The 22,474-nt window shown below is 43.0% G+C and overlaps 1 protein-coding gene across 1 annotated transcript in view; it reads left to right on the top strand.

Annotated features, from left to right (window-relative positions):
* Positions 1-22,474, top strand: part of IMPG2 (interphotoreceptor matrix proteoglycan 2) — a 658,631-nt gene that overhangs the window by 366,324 nt on the left and 269,833 nt on the right. The window contains exon 8 of the mRNA XM_069203500.1: positions 4,808-4,899. Within this exon, the coding sequence (XP_069059601.1) occupies positions 4,808-4,899 (92 nt within the window). The remainder of the gene's footprint in view (positions 1-4,807; positions 4,900-22,474) is intronic.

Genomic DNA, 22,474 nt, shown 5'->3' with positions numbered 1-22,474 from the left:
TATGCCTCTGCTGTGTTCCTCCTGTAATTAAACTCCTCGTTAGTAGGATTTTATAACCAATTAGCCGAATTTCACGCTTTGAGGATTAAAAGTCACTTCGGCTAGCTTTCCAAAAAAACATGCCTCCTGAATACCGTAACCCCAAAATTGATGGAATACAATATCGAGGACATAATATCAAAAATAAAATCCCGAGAGGTAAGTACGTTGAGATTTTCTATACCTAATGCCACCTGTATGTACCTACGTGGTACATATACCTTCAAAGTATGTGTATGTGGAGTTAGGAATATTAAATCTACACTTCCATAAATCCACTTGCCTTTAGCTATTTTGTCCCTCCATACTTGTACCACAATATTGTTGGTGTCCATGTTCAGTAGTATAATCTTCAATTAAAAATATCAGACCCAGGTGGGGTATACTGTTAGGTATATAGGGAAACACATATTTCTTCTTCTCCTAAAAAAATACAATTTGGAGCAAGAAAAAACTCACGATTCAAAAAATGCATTCCTGCATTGAAAGAAAAGAAATTGAAATGTAAAAACTGCTACACGCTCTATGTAATTACTTATCCAGACGACCAAGGCTTTTCATTCAGAAAAGGAGCAGTAGCTGCACCTGTAGTGGGATGTAGAAGCGCCCTCTTAAGTTAATTATGTGGTTTCTTTATAACAGTGTGACAAAATACTGAATACTTTTTAGCAATGAATATTTCAACAAACGAGCTTCTGAAAAACAAGTCTTTGGTCTTGTGCTCCATTAGAGACAACTGCAACACAAAAGCAACATCAGTAGCTTCTCAAAGACATACGTGTGCACGTTTATGGAAGTGTGGGTTTATTGGTGACATTAGTAAACAACAGTAGCAACCATACACAAAGGAAAAGGTGAATTAAATAAAAATGAGCACAACAGCAGGCAATGCCTAGGTGGCTTCTACAAAAACGGAGAACCATGGCACGTAGATTGTCAGTTTTAGCAGGCACCGAGTATGCTGGTGGAAAATGAAGATGATGAATGGTACACTATATCAGGGCATCATTAATAGATATTACTAGGGGTAGGCAGTCTCCCTTACTAGGGCATGCACTTAATATGAAGTTAGTTTGCTTGTCTGCTTCTAGTCTCTTTCTTTTGAGTCGTCAAAAGGCTGAAACAGACAATAGAGCTGTAAAAAGCAAATGCTAGCAGAACGTATTGTACACAAATACATTTTTTGTACAAAGATCTTACAGTTCTTATGTTTGTGTATACGTATGTGTGGGGTTATGTCTAGGCGAAAACACGCACACTGTGCTATTGTGCTTTGCTTTACAGTGAAGTGCAGAGTTTTCAATGACTGTGTGTCCCAATATCCACCATTCGAACACATTTTTCAGAAGATGTTCTTGCAGTAGGAGAGTCCCACCCACCCTCCTTTTTCAGTCCTCGCTCCCTGTGCTCGCACATTATACTCGAGTATAAAATTTCTACCCCACCACATTTAAAATCAACCAGCTGCCACTGGGACACATTCCCAGTTATACATGTTCTTTCCTGAGGCAGATGGTGAGAATGGTTAGTTTTACCTCTGTTCTATAGTCAGATATTTGGGGTACTGATAGGTACAAGCCTCCCTTATTGTTACTTAACCTTTACCTAAATTAACGGCCTGGAGCATCTGCTGCCATCATCTTTGCTCATTTTTAAGATAACAAAATGAAGCTGTAACTGGAAAGCTCCATCTTCACTCAGTAACTGATTAAAGATGAAGCTTGATGAGCACACACTTTGAAAAACTTAGTAGTTGCAGAAACGAGACCATTATCTATGGAAACATTTGGGATATTGTGATGTGAAAGAAATGTCTTGTAAAGATTACAAACAGCTCTTTGTCATCATCCATCAGCCCTCCTCTCCACCAACTGCCAGTCTTATTTGAAACTTCACATTCTCTCTTCTACCAGAAGAGGGTGAGAGAGTTCTATCTTTGAACTTAACTACCTCACAGATATTCCAGTGGAGTCAATGGGGACCACTTTTGTAGGTGATTGCCAGTGACTGACTTCCCTGACCTGGGACGCTAGACAAACCCGTTGTCAGATTTTCATTGAAGTCTCACTTATATACAGAATCTGTCTCTTTTTCAATCCATAACTGCTCCACGCCCTTACATTATTAAATGGGATATCAGTGAAAAATAACTGGATATCCCATCTGTCTTATTTAGAGCTTATATCCATTTACACACTTTAAATGGGGCAGACAGTACATCTGCGTCCACCAAGGTTTGGCATTCGACCAATTTCAATACATTTTAAATAACTGCCTCAGATTCTGGGGCATTAGTCATTTGGATCATTTATATGGTTAACTCTTGGTTCACTACCACATCAGATTGTTCCTTTCAACTTAGAATTTCTAGTGTAAATATGTAGTGAGACTTCCAAATTACACAGTAATTTGCAGTAGCTCCTTGTCAGGCTCTCTACATTGAAATTGTTTCATAATAGCAATGATTTGCCTATGGGCCCTGGGTGTTACAGGGGATGTTGTTTACTGGGAAAGGGCGGGCAATATTACTTTATGGTTTTCAAATGTCTCTTCTGCAGTTTGTCTGCAGCAATTTGTTCAGATTATGGCCTTGAAACCCCACTTATAATAGACCGAATTAATATACTATTCAGTATAACTTGTAAAACTGCAACAAAACTACAGTATAACTTTTTCAGTACATGATGTCCTCCTCCTACTGTTCATTTCACCTGATTGACAGTGTCAGGTATTTTGTGATATGAGCATCTTTCACCTCAAAAACCTGATGAGATTAGGTAAATTGAAAGAAGGAATGGTCAGGTTCTATTTTAGGAATTCTCATGGCTAAGTGACAGCCCCATTGAAATGGGAAATAATACTGGTGATTCTTAGTAGTTGAGCCGCAATACTGTATAAACCTAGGAGAACAAGCTGTGAGATCCAGCAGAATTAAGCAACTGATTTTGAAAGCAAGCATAAACAGACACATTTGAAGAAACGTCTCCAGAACGGATTAGCTCTAGGGACCAAATACATGTTCTCATGAATAGAACAGAGTACTCCCTACAAAGGTACCAACCCCAACAAGCATTTGACCAGTAATCACTAGAAGAGAGTTCACAAAGCTATGTCAAGACATGAAAAGATTGAACAAATATTAAAAGAGAAATGGAAATTGAAGACATATTCTGAAAGCAACTTGCTTCTCACCCTAATGGAGTCCCAGAGGCATACCTTTGATAGACCCATGGTGATAGATAAATACTTCAAATGGAAGAGCCTTTGAAATCAAACAAGCCACTTCACCTAGACAGGGCCAACTTTACCTTCTCAGTTTACGAGTTCTTGTATTATACATTCTAAACTCCTCCCATTAGCTCAGTGGCTTTGTGCAAGAAGTGGCACAATGGAAGAACCATCAACTTTGCTCATACCGAAGCCCCTGGATGGCAATAAAGAGAAACTGTGCTGAAAATAGGCATCTAGCCCCTGTCAGCAATAGAAATGTTAAAGCTATGCAAATGTATTGGCTTAAAGAGTAATAGACTAAGACCCATATTTATATTTTTTCAGCATCGCATTTGCGCTGCTTTTTGACGCAAAAGCGGCACAAACTTACAAAATACAATTATATTTTGTAAGTTTGCACCGCTTTTGCGTCAAAAAGCGGTGCAAATGCGGTGCTGAAAAAGTATAAATATGGGCCTAAATATGGTCCTAACCAACGATCCTTCATGCTGCTCTAAATCAGCTGTTGTTAATGTTTAAAGCATGCAACTGAACACTAAAACCTTGCCCTGTCACCTGCATGAAACAATCATTTCATGGTTACCAATGCATAGGCAGTACATCTTTACCCCTATATATACTGGAGGGTGCACGTCATTCTCTCTAGTCTTCTCTGCTGCAGTATGTTACTGGGTGGTATATAACTACAGTTGTATGTGTTGCTGTCATGAAGCAGTGGGTGCTAACTACTAATTGTTAAAGGTGGTTTTATGCCCTGCTGGCTTGGAACTGATAGACGCCCCCTTTCCTGGTCTCTGCCTATCGGTATCTTAGGGGTTTATCCAGGCTTATCTCAAATATGCATCAGGCCAGAAGGAATTTCGAGGCCTCCCTGAGGCCAAAAGAATGAGACTAGTTTGTCAATGCCCTTAGGGATTTAGGTAAACCAAGACATGACCTTCTCAATGGGGCGGTTACAGGCAGATAGGGAAATCACTGGAATTCTGCCATGTGCAGGAGGGGCTTGTTGACCATGGGGATAGTAGTTCTTCGGATAAAACACATAAAAGGTAATGCACAGAATGCTTGGGAATAGTGTAAACCACTGCTAGTCACTCTGGTTAGTATTCTAACCCATTGTGTTTTTGCCCACTGTGCTATTCTAAACAGAGTCTTGCCACATGCAGATCAGTACTGACCCGGCTTCTCATGGGAACAATCCATAAGATACTGCCAGGTGACGCTCCCTCCACAAGCGAACTCAAGCAACTCCAGACAGGCGTCTGCTAACTAGGCCTTGTCAGCGAGATATACATTAAATCCTTTGGCAAAGCAAGCAAGGGACCCATGTTTGTGCATAGCCTTGAGCATTACATCAAACACTCAAAGGGTGATGGAGGAATGCTTGCAAATGGTCTTCATCACTCACTGACAATCGCTCTGGGTACATTCCAACAAGTGCTTTTCGCTGACTGTGTAATTCTAGACAGAGGCCTGCCATATATTGCTAATGTCTTTTTGTTTCTATTACTGATGTTTACATGTTTACTCTTGCTAGATGCAGCAGCCAACATCCCAGCACCCCAAGAGCCAACTATCGAAAGTACCTCTGCCAGCAGCTTTGGAATTCAAGAGGAACAAGTACAGACTGTAAGCAATGTTTTATGTATGCTGTAGCTATTCTGATTGTTTTCTTTTATGTCACTTGTACAAACATATTTTAAAGCCAGGGCAGTCACGGGGGGCAGTTAGGCAGTGTGCCCAAGGCCCTCACATTCTGGGGTCCCACATTCCTGTTACAATATGTATTTATGTAATAAAAAGCAAGGCTACTATGTACCTTTGTGATGCTGCAAAATCATTAGTTAGCACCAAATACTGTTCCCTTTTTTCTGTGTACATGTCTCCTAAATTACGAGCTGCTTCTTGGATTAGGAACCAAAGAGAGGATCACAAACTGTTAAGACCCAACCTCAAAAAAGCTTTTGGGATCCAGGCCCTCAAGTTTGGGATTCATTTGGCACACTTTCTACATTACTTTACTCCACACCTTCAAATGAGCAAATCTTTATCATACTCAGATCCAAGCCATAACAACAGATTATGTCAACTACAGATAAAATTACAACCATAGGCACATTTTTTATAAAGAAGAAACATAATATGCCCATTTGTCCCTAAATCATGGATGCTTTGATAGGTGCATCCCAATCGATGGGTAAGTTAGTGGTATCATTGGGCCAAGATGTAGTTTGAACCACAGTCTTGCTAACCTTAAGTGTTTTCTATCTTCTGGTAATTTAAAAATATCGAGTTAAAGATATATACAAAAATATCGTAAAAATACAGATCTGAAAATAGAACATATATTGTTAGGTGTCTTGTGCTAAATGCAGAAATACTGCTTGCATATGGCATCCAATGTGGGAAAGTTCTGAGTCCATATCCCTCTTACTTCTATCTCACTAGGTGCTATGCAGTTGCAATGCAGAAAAGAATGTCTTCTTAGTGTGTCCACAAAGAGACAGTCCTTCTTTACAGGGCATGATACTCTACTACTTAAACGCGGTCTTTTTTGCAGAGCCATCTATTGTTATTAAGTCCATCAATGAAGTTGACAATGTATTTGCTGCAGGATGTCACCACATTCTAAGCCACAAGAGCACAGGTTTCAACTGCATTACATGTTCAATGCTTTTGAGGCCGAGTATGAGCCCCAGGGCTTCTATGGAAAGCCCTGAGCCTCGATTTAACAGGGTTCTTTGGATACAACTTCCAATCTTTTGGAGATCTTTAGATTTCTTGTAACCCCAACAATTCTGTGCCTAAACTGCTGATAAAACTGTTCTTATTTTATACACCTTTAAGATGGGGTTACTTAGGAGTCCTCCATATTTAGGTCTAGCATAGACAGTGCATGCACAGTGCATGCACTGCGCACGCGCTGTCTCTGAAACATTTTGTTTAAAGTTAGTTGGCTACAGCCCACCTTTAGCATACAATTGGTTAGCTTCAGCATCAATCTTGTTTGCTTCTTTTCTGTTTTACAGGGTATGCGTGCATCATGTAGCCTCTTGAGGTAGTCCCTCCCCTGGAGAATGGACCAAGTACTTGTGGCCATCCACTGCTCCCGTTTTTGTAGCGACTTTTTTTTTATTTCAAGCACTCCATATGAGTGCTTGTGTTTTTTTCCCTGCCCATGTTGCTTATTTTCTCTCCCACCTCCCTGCCTCCGTCCTTTACATCTCCCCCACCATCCACCTCCTCCCTGTTTCATCTCCCTCCACCCAGCCTTGTGTCAGTTTCTTCTCCCCTCATTTGACCTGTCCCTGTTTCTTCTCTACCCACCCAGCTTGTGACAGTTTTATCTGTGCATATCCATTAGGTTGTTGCTTTCATATTCCACCCCAACCTCTACTTTTCTGAGATGCATGAAAAAAAAAACAATTATTGACGTTCGCAGATTCAAACTTCTCAACGCATGTCTTTAGGAACGAGTTCCTGTCCTGGCCATGGTAGGATCCGACAGAGCATTAATCACAGTGCAATCAACGGAACATTTTCGGAAGAAAAATAAATTCTAGTGTCGAGATTGTAGCGCCATTCTGATCACGCCTCCCTTAGTGGCCTGCTAGTAAAGTCCTGATTTGTATTTTACTTTTGTTTCTGTTTCCTGACCTCTCACAAGTAACGTCTGGTAAACATCCTGCCCCAAAAGAATGTGAGCATGTGACTCTGGTGAGTTCTGTGTTCATGTGCACAGCAGAGATTCCCAACAATCAGTTGGATGGCCACTTAGCCAGCAGCGGTTTCTCCTCGAGGGCTGGGGAGCGACCCCACCCCACCCACTGCGAGCTGCGCTACACGTGAAGAATAAAATGCCAATCATATTATTTCATTGCCATTTTATTTTTCACATAGTGCGCCACAGCTGTCAGCTTGCCCCAGAGGCAGAAGAAATAAAGGGAGTGTCCTATTTTGAACAGAGGACTACAGCAGTGCTGGCCAGACAGTGAAAAGTGTGCATGTGAGTTTGGCTGGCAGACTTGTGCTTGCCAAACTTACATGCACACTTTGAAGATCTACACCCGGCTGTCTTGGACAGCTGGGTGAAGACCAAGCACAGGCCTAAAGGGCATGAAAGAGTGTCTGGCCGGCCCACTCCATCCAATGCTGGTGCTGCTCTCATGCTGATTACCAGCATGAGAGCACCACAAAGGTTGCTTAGGGAAGTTTCCTTTTCCACTTGTGCCGGTTGGAGATTTGTAAGGACACAGCCCGGGTAATTTCAATTGTTTTATTCTTAATTTTAATGCAATGCATGCATGGGTTTTTAATGTGCATGCTTGTGTTTGTGTACTGTTTTAACTATTTATTTTTGGTACGGTGTGGGCACTTCGCTCGCCCTGCCACTTTGATATAGTACCGGCTGCTGCTGCGCTTAGCAGCTCCAAGTGTGCCGCTGGTTGCAGGAGCTGAGACTAAAGCCCGCTGATAACTGATGCTTCTGAGTTGCAAAAAGCATTCTGCAGTCATGTGGATATTGCAGTTGGTGAGTGAGCTCACCTACCTCCTTAATGAGCCCTCTTTATCTCCGAACCCTCAGCTGTCATGCATCTCTAAACTGAGCTCAAACTGTGGCATGCATCGCAGCTGCTTCCCACACACTCATATGTTCCTGGCAGGCAGGGCATTACATGTACATGCCAACACATTGCTTCTGCTCCAACCAGAGACATCCAATTTTAACTGACAATGCTATATGCAAAACGTTCAAACAGCGCTGGCTTTTTAACATTAGGTTGCATTCTGGGACCTCTAGTATCGCTTTTAATATTGTTGTATAGGGCCTAAAAATTGCAACATGCTAATTGTCGGTTGCTAAAGAGCCCCAACTCATTGAAGATGTAGCATGTGTCATGTATCCACTTGACAGTTATGGTGGCCTGCCTTTAAATCTGTATAAAGGTCTATTCAAATGGTTCAATATGTAGGTGCAGTACTTGTGGAGTGGTTTGGCTCACAAGTTTGCTTCTTGTTAATTTAAATAATGGGTCGGGTCAGCAGGGTGAGTGAGACTTCTTAGTAGCTTCTACTCTTTGCTAAAAACTATTCAGAAATGAATAACATAAATACATTGGTTGCTTGATGACTTAGCAAAAGACTTTACAACCTGAGCAGCCAGTGACTAATGCATGCACTCTCTCTGCCATTAAGATAAGCAAAGGTTTAGTGACCAAAATCTGTAGCACTGACCGTTGTCTAAAGACTTATGGCCAGATGTAGGAAACGTTTAGCGACTCGCAAATGGCAAAAATTGCAGTTTGCGAGTCGCTAAACGGGTTTCCCAATGCAGAAATGCATATTGCGAGTCGGTACCGACTCGCAATATGCATTTCGGAATCGCAAATAGGAAGGGGTGTTCCCTTCCTATTTGCGAGTCTGAGTGGTATGCAATACCATTTGCGACCGTGTACGCGGTCGCAAATGGTGTCGCAGTTACCATCCACTTCAAGTGGATGGTAACCCACTCGCAAATTGGAAGGGGTCCCCATGGGATCCCTTCCACTTTGTGAATGGACCCAAAAATATTTTTTCAGGGTAGGTAGTGGTCCAAGGGACCACTACCTGCCCTGAAAAAAAACCGAAACTAAAGGTTCCTTTAAGGAAAACGGGCTACACTTAAAAAAAAAAAAAACTGCTTTATTGAAAGCAGTCACGAACATGGAGGTCTGCTGACGACACAGGCCTCCATGTTTGCGAGTGCCTATACTCGCTATGTGGCCGCAATTTGCGACCCACCTTATGAATATTGATGAGGTGGGTCATTGCGACCCCATAGCGAGTTGCAGTCGCACTTTGCAACTCGCACATTTTTTATTTGCTACATCTGGCCCTATATTCTTCCGCAATAAAGCCTTCCGCTATACATGTGGTCTGCAGATACTTTTGTCCATTTACTATGTTTTGTGAGATTTTAGTTTACCCATACTTCAAAATTTTCTTGACCAAAAAGGAGCACTGCAGGAAATAATTTGCAACAATTAGGTTTTCTCTTCTCATCAACATAAAGTGTCTCATTAGATGAGATGGTATGTTTAACAAAAGTGCCAGAATTTAAACTTGAGTCACAGAATAGTGTCCTGTTCTCCACCCCAACTCACCGCCCCTGTTCACCACCCTCACCAGCCCTCCCACTCACCACCCCAATCCAATTGGCAAAGTCAATAGCAAAATCTTTGTTTTGTTTGCATTGACTATCGGTTTTTTTTCCACAGTTTGTTTCAAAGACCTTCAAAATGTGCTGCCTATCCAGCTCTGTCTGTGCTAACAGGACAACAAAAAAGAGAAGTGGACTTCTTTCTTTACCCAAAGTTGCTATGTTGAGCTTTAGGTTAAGGAGGAAGGTGCCCGCAGTATTTATATAGAGTATGAATCACAAAGGGGCAAATACAAAACCCTGCCTCACCTCTACATTGATTGGGAAAGCATTTGCGCATTCTCCTGCTGAACCATACCTTACTCCGGATGTAGTCAGATAGTACAGACTTTTCCGAGCTCGCAACAAATAATCTGGTGTGCCTTATCTCTGCAGAGTTGCCCAGAGAAGGGGGCAATTGATTGCACTGAAAGCTGTTTTTAGATCATTAAAGGCCAAATTCAGGGGTCTTTTATAATTTTGAGATGTTTAGTGATTATCAAAAAAAAAAATCCTTTTCTATGGCACCTATACCTTTACTGAAGCCTCCTTGGAAGCTAACCAAAGATTACTTCTGCTCTGCCTAGTCTTGTAAATGCTCAACGAGTATGTTACTATATATTTTCACTTCTACGTTAAGCAAGGAGAATGGATTATAATTTCCTGGGATCCTTTCTTAAAGACTGATTTTATTATAACTTATTTCCAAGATCATGGTGCTTGGCCGAATTTCTAAACTGCATTAACAATTACATATATGGCTAGGGCCCATACGCAGCAGACATCTGAGGGGACATGGGCAGGGCCTGGAGCTTTGTTTGGCTTTTGGATGTGAATGGCACTAGTCACCCCTTACTTGATTATTTGTGAGGAAGAATAGTTATTGTGTAATGTGTCCTTTCTTGACTCATTATTACTATCTGTTTTCCCTTGCATGGGTGATGCTGGGTCTTCCTGGTTGTTACATTTGTAAAGTGCTGAAAAAAGGGTTAGCCAATCAGCCTGTCCTATCTCTGTCTCTGGATTTATAGGTGGGTCATTGCATCCTCATTTGATTAGTTCCCAGAACCTCCGAGGGTCTTTTTCTCAAAGCATTTTTTAGATGGTTTTAAGCTTTGTAATAAATTATTTTAAATGTTATATTTCATTTTCTCTAATTTTAAGTCCTCTTCACCTCACATAAATGTGTGTCAGGGTTGAAAAAACAAGGCTAATTCTCTTTTTTGAAGCATTCTTTATCGAATCAGTTTGGGTTTCCTATCTTATTGCTGCTTCTATTTGTTACCACTTTTTTAAGTGAGGTGAAAGTGCTTTAGAAATTAATTTAAGTAGTTTTTCGAAGGTGGCAACTAGAGAGGGATTAGCAACTTCAACTTGCACTACAATTTCGATGAACTTATTGAAAGTTCATCTCTACGTGGATTTAGGCATTTGTGAATCTCAGGTCACCATCTTATAGACCATTCATTTATCATGAGGGCTAGACCTCTGTCATCTGTAGCTAGTTAAAAACAATTAAGTGGATTGTAACTGAGGCATTCAAACCAAGATGGATGATAAGGGTATTTTAGTTACTTTTGGCTCTTTGCTGTACACTAATGTTAAGAACCATTCACCAGGACTCAGTATTGATTAGCAAACGACCTGATCTGTTCTCCCCTAAAAGTATTTTGTGCTGGGCATCCAATTTGGTGCACCTGTTTAGAGTATGTAAACCACCTACTTGATACGGTTTTTGCACCTTAGCAAAACACTGCCCTGTTTTAGACACACAGACTCCATCAAAAGCACAGACTTAAACCCAATTTAATAGGGTTAGACAGGGAATCTAGCGGACTGTACCCCACAAAACATGTGCATTAAATGAGGATGTGCATTCCAGGCAACGATCAGTCCTGTGAGACCGCAGGTTTATTTATTTATTAGGGAGATCTCAAACTCCTTTCCTCACTAAATATTCTAAAAGCTATATTAAAATTAATTCCCTAACTTAGCAACACTGAATGTGTGTGAAAATGATGAGATTGCCGATCCCACACATATCGGCACATGAGTCAGCAAAAGTGAAGATTGAAACACAGCCGCTTTGATGATGGGCAATTACCTTGCATTGCAGAACCCCTGATGCTGTCTGATTGTTTGAGTCAGTTCCTAACAATCAACAGGAAGCACAGTTTGTGTTCCAACCGAATAATCAAGATAACAGTTTGAAAACAGTTCAAGCGTTGAAACATGGTTCTTCCTAGAGGAGGTTGAAATCTGCAAAAAGACAGAGTTCAGTGTGCATTTAGCTTAGCGAGCATGCTCTCTGACAAGACAGAACAAAATGGCTCTACATCACAAATGACATTCAGGTGGAAAGGGTGCATTGCCATACATGTTGATCTTATTTTTTCAGAAGAATAAAATTAGCGCACCCCACGCAGAATGATTGTTGATGCTCTATCAGATTTGAAAAGCAAAACCAAACAAAAGAATGGATGATTCCAAAAATGTATGTGAAGCCAGTAAGCAAGTCAGATCTGAAAGTTTTAAAAGCATGGATAATGACAGTGTGTTTGATATCAAATCATTAGCATTTATAAAGCGCGCTACTCACCCGTGCGGGTCTCAAGGCGCTAGGGACAAAGGGGGTGGTTATCGCTGCTCGAACAGCCAGGTCTTTAGGAGTCTCCGGAAAGCGGAGTGGTCCTGGGTGGTCCTGAGGCTGGTGGGGAGGGAGTTCCAGGTCTTGGCCGCCAGGAAGGAGAAAGATCTCCCACCCGCCGTGGAGCGTCGGATGCGAGGGACGGCGGCGAGTGCGAGGCCAGAGGAGCGGAGGGGGCGGGTGGGGACATAGAAGTTGAGCCGTCTGTTGAGGTATTCCGGTCCCTTGTCGTGGAGGGCTTTGTGTGCGTGGGTGAGAAGTCGGAAGGTGATCCTTTTGCTGACTGGGAGCCAATGCAGGTGTCTCAGGTGTGCGGAGATGTGGCTGTTGCGGGGTACGTCGAGGATGAGGCGGGCTGAGGCGTTTTGAATGCGTTGCAGGCGATTTTGGAGTTTGGCGGTGGTCCCAGCGTAGAGGGTGTTGCCGTAGTCCAGGCGGCTCGTGACGAGGGCGTGGGTCACGGTTTTTCTGGTGTCGGCGGGGATCCAGCGGAAGATCTTGCGGAGCATGCAGAGGGTGAGGAAGCAGGCGGAGGACACGGCGTTGACTTGCTTGGTCATGGTGAGAAGGGGGTCCAAGATGAAGCCGAGGTTGCGGGCGTGGTCTGCGGGGGTTAGTGCGGTGCCGAGGGCCGTGGGCCACCAGGAGTCGTCCCAGGCGGACGGGGTGTTGCCGAGGATGAGGACTTCAGTTTTTTCAGAGTTCAGCTTTAGGCGGCTGAGCCTCATCCAGCCAAACAAAGGGCCAGATGTAGCACAGTTGGGAATTGCGACTTGCAATTTGCGAGTCGGAGCGACTCGCAAATTGCAAGTCGCAATTTCCAATGCAGAACGGTGTCCCTTGGACCACTACCTACCCTGAAAAAATATTTGTGGGTCCATTCACAAAGTGGAAGGGGTCCCATGGGGACCCCTTCCAATTTGCGAGTGGGCTACCATCCACTTGAAGTGGATGGTAACTGCGACACCATTTGCGACCGCATATGCGGTCGCAAATGGTATTGCATACCACTCCGAATCGCAAATAGGAAGGGAACACCCCTTCCTATTTGCGATTCTGAAATGCATATTGCGAGTCGGAACCGACTCACAATATGCATTTCTGCATAGGGAAACGCGATTAGCGAGTCGCAAACGGCAATTTTTGCCGTTTGCGAGTCGCTATCCGTTTCCTGCATCTGGCCCATAGTGTGCAATAGATGAGCAAATGTTTTGGAATTTAAGTTTTCAGGAATGGCTGGATCTTAGAAGAAGAATGGGGTGTTTGGAGAGAAAAGTCTCAATCTCAGAGGTCAATGGTACCACTTTCTGATTTAGAATTGCCCTGAGGTTATTTAATTTATCAAGCCACATTACTTATCATATTGCTTTTTGGCCGTGGACACTTTGAAAGACCATCACTGTAGGACCTTAAAATGTAATTCTGCACTATTTCATAATTTTGTTTTAACAGTTAACAAATACAAACAACCTTTGGCTAATTCACAACAGGATTAAATTGTATGAATATCGTTGCTACCATTTGTTAACAGTGTGTGATAAGAAGAAATCAAAGGAACAGATTTTGCGAGGAGTTCACAAGCTATCAGTAAAACACATTGCAGGAAAGTATTAAGCATATGTTCATAGCATCTAAAAAATGTATGTTTCTGGCAGTGATAGCAATGAAAAGCAGTAATAGAGGCAGTAATTACCACATGCAGCACCTGCAGAATATATACGTCTTCAGTGATAGAAAGAGGCGTGCTCTGTTCGACTGAGAGGCAATGATAGGATGCCTCTTTTTTTAGGAATGGTTATTTGTCTTGTATTTTAAGTAACAACGATAGCTATATCATGTATCAGTCATCAAGACGCCATATGTGCCTTAAGTGTTTGTAGTACCCACCTTAAGTGGACCAATGAGTTAGTACATGCTTTGACCTTGTCTAGGTTGTGAAGAATTCAAGCCTTCCTGCAACAGATTTAAAGTAGAGGAGGTAATAGTAGATACAGTATAAATATGTCTAGAATATATTTGAAAGCTATTGGTAATAACTTTGAAAGTGATTTACATTATTTCCCCAACCGCTTCTCTAATTCTCTCTGCAGCTTCTCTCTCAGAGTTTGCTTGTTCTTTCTTTGAAGCTGCATGGATTATTGTAGCTATTAATCTTTTATTCTTTATTGGATGCTGTCCTAAAAGAAAATCACTCAAATCCATATCCATGTCTTTTAAACAACAACGCTATTCTCCGAAAACAACACAGTTCTTCAACTCACTATCAATTACCATTTCCACCTCCTATACAGACAGACCCAACACAGTGCCTTCTAAACCTGCTAAATGAGGATTATGATACAGACATTATGGCTACCTTCATACAGTTACGAGGATTATGATACAGACAAACAACATTATGGCTACCTTCATACAGTTAATACCAACACTAATAATACACTAGCAATAGAATACTACTCCTCTAGCAAACAAAATCACACCACAACCAAAACACAGTCTCTGGATTACATACTATTAAATGCTTGATCACTCTCTAAAAACAAGCACCACATCTATGACCTACTCACTGACACAACACCTGACTAACTCTTCATAACTGAATCATGGTTAGGAGGTGACATGGCTCCAGTGTTGAATGAAGCCGCTCCTCTAGGCTTTCAAACTGTCATGTAAAGTCACACAGGAAAAAAGGAGGTGGAGAAGCTGTTCTATTCAAGGAAACAATACCTCTCACCAAAGTTTATGACATTTCCATACAAGGTTGTGAAGCCCTCATGACCAGATGCAACCCTACACCAACTCCCTCCTGTAACCGCCTCCTACTTTGCAGGCCACTGCGAGCAATCCAACATTCCCAGACAGGTTTCTAGACACATTTTCAAACCTTATGACACTACACACCAACCAATGCATCCTTGGTGACCTAAACATATGTTTGGACAAACCCATCCATCCATCCATCTCGCATCCAAGAACTATAATCTGGCCTAGACACGCGGAACCTACATCACATCGTCCACAAACTCATACACATCACTGGACACATCCTAGGTGTCATTCTGGCAAATCCAAAGCTAGTTACCATTCAAAATATTACTTCAGTCACATGGTCGGATCAACATCTGGTAAGTTTCCAACTCAAAATACCACAAATCAACATACCTAAGGCCACCATACATGTACCTACCTATTGACCGTGGAACAAACTCAATTGTGAATACTTAAAAACACAACTAAATTCCAGCACAGATCTCGACACAATAAATTCCATTCAAAAACTTTGAATGGCTCTAGGAAGCGTTTGATATCCTGATACCACTAAGAACAATGAAACAGGACAAAGGAAAACAAGTACCTTGGAGGAATGGAGAACTAAAAAAGATAAAACAACAAATTGAAAAGCTGCAATGCACCTGGTTCAAAACAAATAGTAAGAAAAAGTTCACCTACAAAACCCAACAGACTATACAAGTCAACAATCAAAAACACAAAAAAAGATACTAGTGAGACAGAATTCAAAATGCCGAATGTTGAAATAAAGAATGTTATAAATTTCTCACTGAATTTCTTAAACCTAAGTTCACAGAAGAAGCTCATCCCATGACTCTGCATTACTTCAAACAACTATCACAAAGTGTATATCGGAATCTGGTCAAAGCAACCAGGCCATCCGGCTGCCCTTTTGATCCTTGTCCATCACAAATGCTCAAGAACATTCTTTTAACTACATCTGCTACCAGTAAGAAAAATCAACACCATTGACCATGACACTCTAATCCGCTCTACAAAGCCAGAACAGAGGGGACTGCTCTCGAATAGATAACATCTTATCTTCAAACCAGGATAAATGTCATCCATACTCTCCATTTCTCATCCAAACCATACTTTAGAAGAAGCAGGGGTCCCTTAAGGATTTATCATCTCACCCATGCTTTTAAACATCTACATAAAGTAATTACCGGCAAAGATCAATGAATTTCAGCTCACATGATATAACTTTGCAAATGACACACAGATACTTCTTAAACTAGAGCAGGTCCTCATGCCAGCTCCCCCGTGACAGTCTCCTGTCCAGCTTGCCCACTGCCAGCCTCTGCTGCCTGGTTTCTGCTCGTTTATCCTCTCCTTTTATCTTCTGTTCTGCTAAATGTTCGCTCAGTTTTCACTCTTTTCTTGATACCTGCACCTTTTTCTCCTCTTTTCTACACCTTTTTCGCCTCATTTCTGCTAATTATCTGCACCTTTTGCCCCCTCTTTTCTGCTTGATTTTTGCCCCATTTTCAATTGTTTCTGCTAGTTTTTGCCCCACTTGCCTTTTCTGCTCCTTCTCTTCTCTCCCCCATTTCCCTCCTCCCGCCAACCAGCGCCCCACCCTCCCTCCAGGACCTACTTAATGGAGGCCACACTGCAACCCCATTGAGCAGGTCCCTGCACCAGCTCTCCCTGTGACAGTCTCCTGTCCATATTGCCCACTGTCACCCTCTGCTGCGTGGTTTCTGCTCATTTGTCTGCTCTTTTTTTCTTCTGTTCTGCTAGTTCTTTGCTCTGTTTTCACCATTTTCTGCTCCCTTTCTGCACCATATTCCCCTTTTTTTTGCTTTTTTTCTGCACTTTCCCTCTCTTTTCTGCTTGTTTTTCTGTTCCTTTTTCCCTCTTTTCTGCTCGTTTTGCCCTGCTTGCCTTTTCTGCTCTTTTTCCTCTCTCCCCATTTCCCTCCTCCCACTGTTTCCCACCTCCTGCCACCCAGTGCCCCTCCCTGCCCTCGGTACCTATTTAATGGAGGCTGCAGTTGGCGCACCATCAGCACGCCAAAGGAAAGCCTGTCTGCGCCTGTCAATGCCCAGTGCCAGAAACCATGGCCCTTCAGCCACCCACCGCTACTCCACTGAGTAGCTCAGAGCCTTGAATCCTAGGCAGCACATCAACAATTGATGCACCACCTCCCCTTGTGCTACCAAAGGACCCTTCACCTGCCGAAACTGCCACTTCTTCTGCAGCACGAGCAGCCAGCCTATACAGGACCCCAGGCTACACACTCACCTGGAGGACCAGGGTCAACCCGGAACCTCTCCGATGTATCCTGCTGAACGCCAGATCCCTCTGAAAACACACCACAGAAATCTGGGACACCATCATCTTCTCCTCACCAGATGTAGCCTTCATCACCAAAACCTGGCTAAACCCCTCCTTGAAACCTGACATTGTCACCGTAACACCTGATGGCTACAAGATCATACGCAAAGACCGCACCCACAAATATGGCGGGGGCATCGTCATCATATTCAAGAACACCATTTGAAGCATCACCACCAGTGGCAACACCTCACCCCTCAAGGCACACCTCAATTTCCAACTACAAACCAACACCAAAACTACCTTAAGAGGTACCCTCGTATACAGACCCGTATGACCCTGACTGGTCTTCTGTGATGCCATACCCAACATAATCGCACCACTAGCCATCGACTCCAACCACTGCATTCTACTCGGTGACCTAAATTTCCACATCGATGAACCCAACAGCGCCAACTCCACCACACTCCTCAAGAACTTGAGCAACGTAGGCCCCACCCAAGGGGTCGGCATACCCACACACATAGCGTGAACACCGTCGCCCCCATTTACCTCCAGCGACAGAGTCAGATTCAGCCATGTCACAGAACTCTCCTGTTTCGACCACAGCATCCTCTACTTCACCATCACTGATGCCCAACACAGCACCACCAAGAACCACAGAGCCGACTACCGCAACTGGAACAGAGTAACTGAATCACAGTGGATGTGGGCCCTCAGCTTATCTAAACCCAAAGCCTCATCCGACCTCGACCAAGCCATCCTGAACTTTTCCTGGATCACCAAATGCGCTGACTCAGTTGCCCTGCTGAAACCATCCAGAACCAACAAAGCCTCTACAAACATCAGCTGGCACACTCTGGAGCTCAGAGCCACCAAACACAGCTGCTATAACCTCGAGAAACAATTGGTATCCACCAGGAATTCCTCCAATAGAACAGCCCACAAACTGGCCCTAAGCAACTACTACTGACAACTCAAGGAGGCAAAGAGAGCGGGCCATCGGTACCTGCATCGATTCAGCATCCCACTGCACAAAAAACTTTCCAAAATAGTCAAACAATACTCCAACCCCGCAGCCACAGAGAACACCATCCACCCTCCCAAGAACTCTGCAACACCCTCTCAGACTACTTCCACAGCAAGATCACCACCATCTACAACAACTTCAACCCCCAACCTATGATCTCCAACCTCAGCTCTCTCGACTCCCCAGGCACACCAACAGCATTAGCTCCATGTGGGCACCGCTCACCACTCAATCTCCCTCAGCCTTCATATCATCCATTCACTCCTGGGCACCCACTGACCCATGCCCCCACCATCTGTTCAACTTCGGAGCCATCCTCATCAGCACGGAACTCACCAGCATCCTCAAAACCTCCATCACCTCAGCAGTTTTTCAGACAAAATGAAACATGGGGAAATCAAACCCCTCCTGAAAAAACCCTCAGCCAACCCCAACTAACTAAAACATTAGTGACCCATCTCTATACTCTCCTGCTAAAGTACTGGAGAATGCCATAAATAAGAGCAGCTCACCAGATGCATGGAAGAAAACCACCTACTGGACACCTACCAATCAGTTATGTATTTTTTTCCCTACTGGCTGTTTCCAGTTGGTAGTTATAGTTAGGACCTAGTTTCCATAGGAAAAGGGTTTTTGGTTTTGCCAGTAATTTTGGCAGAGCTTAATAAATCTTCACCTTTTCAAAACTACTATGTCACTCACTTCTGCTGCTGTTTGGAAAGTTTCAAGGTGATTTGTCAAACAGTGACCAAGAAAAAGAGAGGGGTGTCCAAACACGTTTTCCCCATGCAGTTCCCCATGGGGAATTTAGACACTCTACACCCTGAACTGCCAGATGGAATTACACCAAATATTGCAAAAAGCTAGCTCTTTTTCCAGAAAGAGCCCCTTTTGTGATTGGGTGTAAATCCATTCAGTAGTTTTTGAGTATAGAAAAAACAAAATTGTAAATTTAGGGACGCAGACACTCCGCGGATTAGACAGATCGCATGCTGAAATCTGATTAGCTGCCAACACTTCAGCCAGGAAGTGTTGGCAACCATTGTGGGATTTGTACTCAGCTGAGTCCCACAAAAAAAATTAAAAAGAGAAGGGGGCAGGATAGGAATACCCAAAAGGCATTAGTTAAAAAAATGTCCTTGCGAAAATCGCAGACGATCCACTGATCAAGCCAAAAAAAGAAAAAACAAGAAAAAACAAGCGCAGTCTTCAAGTTTAAAGTTGATCCCCAGGGTAGGCCAGGTCCTGGGGGCATAAATTATTATGCATTTGGAGGAGGGGTGCATGTGGTCCCCTTGCCATGGCCAATCTCAGCCCCAGGGACCGCCTCCTCTCTGGGACAGGTCAATGTACATTTAATGGGGGGGCCACAGGGCCCCCTTCCCAAAGCTGTTAATGGCACCATGGACCGCTACTTCCCCAGAGCTGCTAAATTCAGGTCTTATGTTCAATAAAATCACGTTGGAGTTTTTCATTTATCGTTTTAGTACAAAAATGGTCCTCTTGCAAAATAAGACATACCACATACAGTGCACTAATGTATTTATTTAGCTTATAGCTCAACCAAGCATTTGTTTGTCACAGGGAATGTATTTCTTTTAGTATGATTATTTTTTTAAGATGGCGTCAGCATTGATACACTTGTACTTTGCTGGTTGCCGCAGCTCATGAGCAAAATACACCTAATGGAGTCCCAAAACATTGGCTGGCCCATCTCTGCTACTTATTGGACCACGAGCAGAGCTGGAAGGGCATGTCTTGATCCTGTGTTTCATCTGCCTTAGTTGGCATAAAGAGAGCTGGGAGGGGATTTGCTTTCATTATCTGTATTCTGCACAATACGACTGAGTTTTTTTTGGGCTTTACTCACCCCGTCAGATTCCTCAGTGACTTAGTGTAATTGCAGCAGATTTCTTATCATGCGATATTAGATTTTTCCCAGGCTAAACACTTTGTTCAAGAGAGGAGCTACTACGGTTCAGTACATTTATTTCATTAGCCTGCGCCAACCTTGGGGTTGACATGGGGAAACGTAACCCCCCTGTCGGTGCATCTAATGCCCCTATTAATACGGTCAACACTATGGATGCTTTTTTTAAAATGGCGGTGGTCGTTATTGATAAAGAAATCATGTTGGTTACCCAGAGATTATCCCACTCTCCCATATCCACCATGCCCTTGGAGTCCTCTGAGCCCTTTGAGCCACATATTGAATCTTTGCCAGGTTTTAATGACCCGGGTCCTGGGCCGACATCTTCTTCTCCTTCTATGAGTAGGTGGTGGGGGTATCCCTCATTTGTGTACCCAGTTCTGGAAGTTTGCTCACCGGTTGGGCCAGGTAACCCTGGCAATTCGGCGGCACCTGCTACTGTTGAAGACTTGGAAAGTGGTACTAGAGTGGCAGTGAAGAGAAGGAGAGTGTATCACTTAATTTACCTGCTGAAGCCATGCCTTATGTTGTAATACTGGGTAACGTGCCTCCACTTGAGGCTGATATTTTGGAGAGTTTTTATCCACTGTGGAATAAAGTTTTGCATTGGCTGGGAATTAATACTGTTCTTGGGGCACAAGTTGGAGGTTACATTAACATGGTATGCCCGGTCAACTGGCTTGATAAAGGTGAGGAAAACCTGGATTTTCATTGTATGGTTATAAATTTCAACAGACCATGTGTGGCAAGGAGGATTTAGCTTCTATCAGGTGCCCCCCTCAGAATGGCCCTGCTTCTTCCATCTTGGCACTCCTGTTAGGTTTTTCTATAAATCACCGGTTGGTGTTTCTTGGTATAATCAATGGAAAATTCAGAGTTGGTGTTGACCTATTGGAGTTGGTTTCTCTGAATAGATTTGCTCTTTAACTTAATTTGATGCATGTGATTGACTGTCAAGGGAAGCGCAATTGAACACTCAATGGGGTGAAGTGGGGACAGACCCCTCTCCTGAACCAATTGTAGGTCTGATGGTCACCAGTAACGGGAAGGGCTGTAGATTTATCAGTTGGAACATTGCAGGTTTCATGGGGAAAATTGAATGATTCAGAGTTGTTGACCTTTATTAGAGGATTTGCAGTAATCTGGTTACTGTGCGCAGTTATTTCCTAGAGGGTTAAAACACTTTTTTCTTCCAGCGTCAGACTCCTGGGCGGGTTGACCAGAGAAGGGTGTTGATTGTTTTTGTTTCATTGGCAATTACAGGGAGGTTCAAAGTGTTATCCTCTCGAGTTGCCATCTTTCAAGCTATAACATTCTCTTTAGGTTCAGATAAGTTATTATTGATCATTTTTTTTATCATGCTAAACCTCTCCTGCAGGAGGTCTGTAACATTCAAACTTTCGACATTTTTCGTTAGGAAACTAAACGACTTTAAAGTGTCAGCGACACATAGCGGTGGCAGGGGATTTTAACGTTCACTTGTGCGGGGATCTGAGGGTAAATTGGGATCAAAATGTTGGTTGCCCTATAATGCCTGGTATACAGTTGGAATATAGTCAAGAGGGCACAAACCTAAATGTACTGTTAGATAAATTTCATTTAGTTCACACAATGGACAAGATGTCCACGATTAGAAAAGATATTAATCTGACTTTTGTAGGTAAGGGTTGTGAGTCTTTTATTGATTTTGTCTTTGTTTCTGCATCATTTCTTTCTTACATTTCTGATTTTGGGATACCAATGAGCATCTTCAGTGATCACAACCCAGTGTGTATCTCAATCCATTGCTCTCCACGGCAATGAAGGTGTCAAGTGGGGGTAGGAGACTTAGGTGGTCTCAGTTTATATCTAATAACTTCTACAAAATCTCTTTACTCTAGGTGTAAAAAGGAATTGGCCATTTGTACATCGAACACAAGTAATCCATGTGACATTCTGGAGGCTTTTACAGTGATTTCTAAAGCTGTATCTAGCTTATTGGAATTACCCGTGTCGCAGAAGCACAATGAGTCACCTAGATGATTTGACTCTGGCTGTTCTAAAGCATTGAGGGATCTTAAGAAAGCTTTGAGCAGTAAACCCAGGGACCCAGCCTTAGTCAGGCCCTGTCGTAATTTGTGCAAACGGGAGCAGGCCACGTGCAAAAACGATCAAAAGATAAAGCCCCAGGACCGGATGGAATACTGCCTGACCTCTACGTAGATGATGTTCAGGTTTGGGATCCTATTTTGACAGTCCTTTTTAATGCTGTGCTGAGGGCAGGTCCTCCACATTCATGGGCCTCATTGATTATTGTGCCCATTTTTAAAAAGGGGGATAGAGATAGTAATCACTGCTATCGACCTA

Source organism: Pleurodeles waltl, chromosome 8 (genome assembly GCF_031143425.1).
Source record: "Pleurodeles waltl isolate 20211129_DDA chromosome 8, aPleWal1.hap1.20221129, whole genome shotgun sequence".
Classification (NCBI taxonomy): domain Eukaryota; kingdom Metazoa; phylum Chordata; class Amphibia; order Caudata; family Salamandridae; genus Pleurodeles; species Pleurodeles waltl.
The sequence above is the reverse complement of the archived record's forward strand: the minus strand, read 5'-3'. Positions and strand labels throughout refer to the sequence as shown.